At 47.2% G+C, this 4,358-nt stretch overlaps 1 protein-coding gene across 3 annotated transcripts in view; it reads left to right on the top strand.

The window, feature by feature from the left end:
• The window catches only part of Tjp2 (tight junction protein 2), a 98,943-nt gene that overhangs the window by 48,929 nt on the left and 45,656 nt on the right, over nucleotides 1–4,358 (top strand). Inside the window, exon 1 of one of the 3 annotated variants that reach the window (XM_031389967.1) lies at nucleotides 2,637–2,931. The exons of the other annotated variants lie outside the window; for them this stretch is intronic. Coding sequence (XP_031245827.1) covers nucleotides 2,860–2,931 — 72 coding nt within the window. The 5' untranslated portion in view covers nucleotides 2,637–2,859. Of the gene's footprint in view, nucleotides 1–2,636; nucleotides 2,932–4,358 lie in introns of those variants that run through there. 3 annotated transcript variants of the gene reach the window in all.

The raw sequence follows: 4,358 nt of genomic DNA, 5'->3' as shown, positions 1-4,358 counted from the left end.
CCTCCCTCCCTCCCTCCCTCCCTTCCTTCCCAGTCTTTGTAACCATCTGTGGCCTATGGCCCGAGTGGATTTGTATTTCCAGGGCTCCCAAGATGTGTAGACTAAGTGGTTTCGACATGTTCACATAGAGAACATGCTAATAAAGTGTACTTCCCAGCCATCATCTTGAACGCACCTTCACAAGTTCGTGACCCTGGATCAGAGCATGCTGTTCCTTCCACATCAAATTCCTTTCTAGTTTGTCCTTTCAGCCAGGAACTCCTGTGAACTTGTGGGAGAAGGTGCCTCTGTGGTTGATGCCTTCCTCTACCCCAGCTCTCACCAGTTCACTTTAGGAACTTGGTCTTACCTCATCAGTTTACCTGCCATAGCCAATCACTGAGCTGGTTCCCGCCCCAGAGAGCCTTGGTCCCTGCCTGCTGGTACCTTCCCTGGACAGCTCTCCATACTGGCTTACGATGGATTAATCCTTCCCACTTTCATACCCATACAGATTCAAGTCCTGCCTCAAAATAAAATCTAGGTGTCTGGAGAGACAGAGAGAGCTTGAAAGAGTTGCATTGCTTTCTCAGTTAAAGCTTCCTTCCCTCTGAGGGAAGGGCATGTGGTACACGTCCCTCGGTGTTTGCAGCAGGGTCTGCCATCGGGTTGGTACTGGCAGAGTTTAGGTTGAATGAATGAGCTTTGTGTTGCTCTGCTGTTGCCCTTACACTGGGTTAGAATAATTGGCTTAAACATCTCACCTCCCCCACTGACTGGGACTGCCATAGGAGAGTGACTCAGTTGTTTGTCACAGGGTATGGCTGCGGTATAGAAAATGTCTCTTGACTGTATCAGGAATCTATGATTCCTAAAGTCTATGGTTACAGGTGCTCTGAATGAGGCTCCTGATCTTTGCAGGCAGGCAGCTGTCCTGCCAATGTCCTTCTGATGGAACCGGTGGAAGGGTCTTTGGCAACAGGCTGTGGTGGTTCTGATGGTTCTGATGTTTCCGAGGCCGGGCCCTGCTGCTCCACACAGCTGCAGGGGACTTACCTCATTTGTGACTGTCGCTGATCCTCTGAGGTGTAGATGGGAAAGGGCATAGCACCTCCAGTGTTCTAGAACAAGAGCTCAGAGTTGTGGCTTTAAAGCTTACTTTTAGGGCCTGGAGAGATGGCTCAGCAGTTAAGAGCCATAAGACCTGGCTTCAGTTTCTATCACCCACACAGTGGCTAACAAAGATCTGTAACTTTGGTTCCAGAAGATCTTAAGCCCTCTCCTGGCCTCTATGGGCAACCTCTAGAAATACATTTGGTACGCACACAGGCATGTAGACAAAGAATTCTACACATACAAGGAAAATAAATCTAAAAAGCAAACAAATAAAACTAAAAACCTTGGGCTTACATTCTTGCTTTTACTTCAAGTTGTTTCCATGATGTGGTCCATATTTAGATAATGTCCCAGTCTCAGGCAAACCTGGAGGCATATTCTTTGCTTACAGATAGCTCAGTCTGTTGACGTGACACTCAGTGTTGGCAGCAGGAGTTTCCTGGGACTGCCTAAGACCACACTTCTGAATACCTGGCCTGGGTTGCCAGCCTGGGCATCCCACGGTTCAGAATCCAAAACTACACAAGAAACAGTGACAGAGCTCTTTGTCATTTATCTAAGTTTATGGTAAGGTGGGGAGGGGCTAGAGCCTTGCTGAGCAAGTCCTCTGTCCCTGAGGTGATGCCCACCTGTAGCAGCTCTTGTTGTTACCACCAAGAATGTACAGTTTCTCTTTATGCCTTTTGGTTGGTTGAGACCAGTATTTCTAGCTGGTCAGTTTGCCTGATAATTTCCTACTCTTTTATACTTCCAGGATGGAGCGTGTCAGTGGACAAGTTTCTTCTCTGTTTCTTTCGTGGCCTTGCTCTTGTTCAGTCATTCCCTGTTCCCCTGGTTCCAGGAGTCCCTTGTACACTAGAACCTGCTGACACTTGAGTCCCTTAAATAAAGTGGTGTGGCGTTCATGGAACACTGTAGATCTGTGTACTTCCAGCTAGCTCAAGGTTCCTTATAATACCTAATGTAGTAGAAATACAACTTAAAGTAGTTCTTTTATTTAGGGAATAATCGCTCAAAAAGGCTGTTTAGTACAAACAATTTTGTTTTGTCGTGTCTTGCTTTTATTTGTGCCGAGGCAGACTCTCAGCACGGGAATAAATAAGGAACAAATAAATGGGCCACCCATTCTCACTGCCTCATCCTATCCAGAGCCAGGGGGTAAGGGTGGCCTTTTTGTTTTTTTTATCTTGTATGTGTGTCTTTAATTTTAAAAGGTTACTTATATTTTCATTCATGTGCATGTCTGTCTGTGAGCGTATGCCACGCGTGTTCACGAAGATCTCTGATTCCCCGAACTAGAGTTATAGGCAGTTGTGGAAATGTGAGTTCTAGAAATCAAACTCAGGTCTCTGGACTTCGGAACCACCTTTCTAGTTCCTAAAACTGTTTTTAAATGACACTCATAGGAATTATGGATAAGGAAGGCTAGTGGTACTTAATCCGTCATAACTAAGTAACAAACGATTTTGCATGGCTGGAAGAAATCCATACCCCAGTGCCGCTGTCCTCCTTTCGTGGGAGAAAGGCAGGAAAAGACGGCTGTTGGAGTGGTGTGAAACCAGACTGCTTCCTTTTTGCCTCACAAGTAGTGCTTTCCAAAGCACTTGGCATCCCCGCTGTATGGATGTGTCACTGCGAGATGACAACAGGATTTGCTGGGAATGTGGGCTACTATTGTATCCGCCTTACGTAACCACGTGGAGCAGTGGAAATGGGTGAGCAGCTCAGAAGGTAGGCAGTGGCCAGCCCTGACTCTGCGGAGCCATGAGGGCTGCTCAGTTCCTCCAGAGGATGTGGATCCAGGCAGTTAGAAAGTTGGAGAGATGGAAAGGCCATGTGAGTCCTTTTTAAATCTTTCCCCTTTCTTCCCCTGCTTTCTCTGCCGGGAGGGGAACAAGCCCTTCACACAGTGGCACAGTGACTCCTTTATCCTCGGATTTATTTGTGTCTTGGCAGCTTTCAGTAACAAATTGTGAGATTGCAGAATGTGGCTTGCGGTCAATGGTAGACTTTGAAATACTCGTCTTCTTTTGAGCAGACCTAGGAGAAACTGATAGCCGTTTACTGGGTTTCTGAGTCAAAGACTGCCATTTCCCATGTGTTGGCAGTCTCTGCAGAGCTCGGTTTCTTGGGTACAGGTTAATGTACCACTTTGTGTGTGCTAGAGAGATTTGTGTGTGCGCTAGAGAGATTTGTGTGTGCGCTAGAGAGATTTGTGTTTGGGATCAAACACTTAACCGGATACTGTAGAAGCCTATATCCCTGTTCGGGGGCTTCCTTCCACATTACAGGAGAGATTTCTCACATTACTTTTAGCATACAGGGTGGTGCGGCATGGGTCTTTGTTGTGTGTCCTTAACAAGCCGCTCAGCGTGAATCTTTGTTCTTCGTGGTCTCTCTCACTGGGAAGCAACAGTTCGTGGACACAGCTTAACAGTTGGCTGTTCAAGGTCACTACAGGCAGTCAAGACTTAGTTATCTGTTTTTAAATGTTTCCTTTTGTGTGCGTTGGGTGGCGGAGTGCACATGTGTGGAGACTAGGGGTCTGTTCCTAGTGTGGATCCTCAGGAGCTGGTGTTTGAGGCAGGGTCTCGTATTGCTGGGAGCTTGCAAAGTCCACTGGGCTGGCTTGTCATCGGATCCTTCTGTCTTCAGCTCCCCAGTGCGGGGGATTATTGGGTGACTTTCCCTCCATTCTTTTTACTAACCGAACTGTCTTCCCAGGCTTAAAAGGACAGTTATCTGTTTGGTTCAAGGTTTTCCCAAGAAAAGGAGCTCTGCAAAAAGGCATACAAATAACAGACCGAGTAACTCCCTGTCCCAGTTCAGGGCCATTCTTAAAATAACCTATACAAAGAGCCCCCTACGTGGAGTGGCTCACATAGTTCCGAGCTTTCCGTGGCTTCTAGAAATGAGTTATTCTAGTAAGGAGGGGGGGTACCTTTGATGTTTCTTCTGTGGAAAGCAGCGTCATGAGAGAAAAATCAGAGTGCACATGAAAGCTGCTTTCTGGTGAGTGAGATCTTACCCCCGAGGTTGGCAAGGTGCCTGGGCCTTTCATGGAGTCTGTGGCTTCCCTGATCAGGATTCCATGCCACCTTCATTTCTCGAATAAAGTCAAAGGAGAGATGTTGAGGCGTGAGGCTTCCCCACTCCTGATGCTCGCCTTTACCTGCTCCCGTCGCTCTTGTTTTCCTCTCTGTATCTGTATCCGTCCACTGCTTACACTGCGCCTACCTTTGTTTCCCCCAGTAGAAGCTGCT

Source organism: Mastomys coucha, unplaced genomic scaffold (assembly GCF_008632895.1).
Source record: "Mastomys coucha isolate ucsf_1 unplaced genomic scaffold, UCSF_Mcou_1 pScaffold21, whole genome shotgun sequence".
Classification (NCBI taxonomy): Eukaryota; Metazoa; Chordata; class Mammalia; order Rodentia; family Muridae; genus Mastomys; species Mastomys coucha.
Note: the sequence above shows the minus strand (reverse complement) of the source record. Positions and strands in the feature narration are given on the sequence as shown.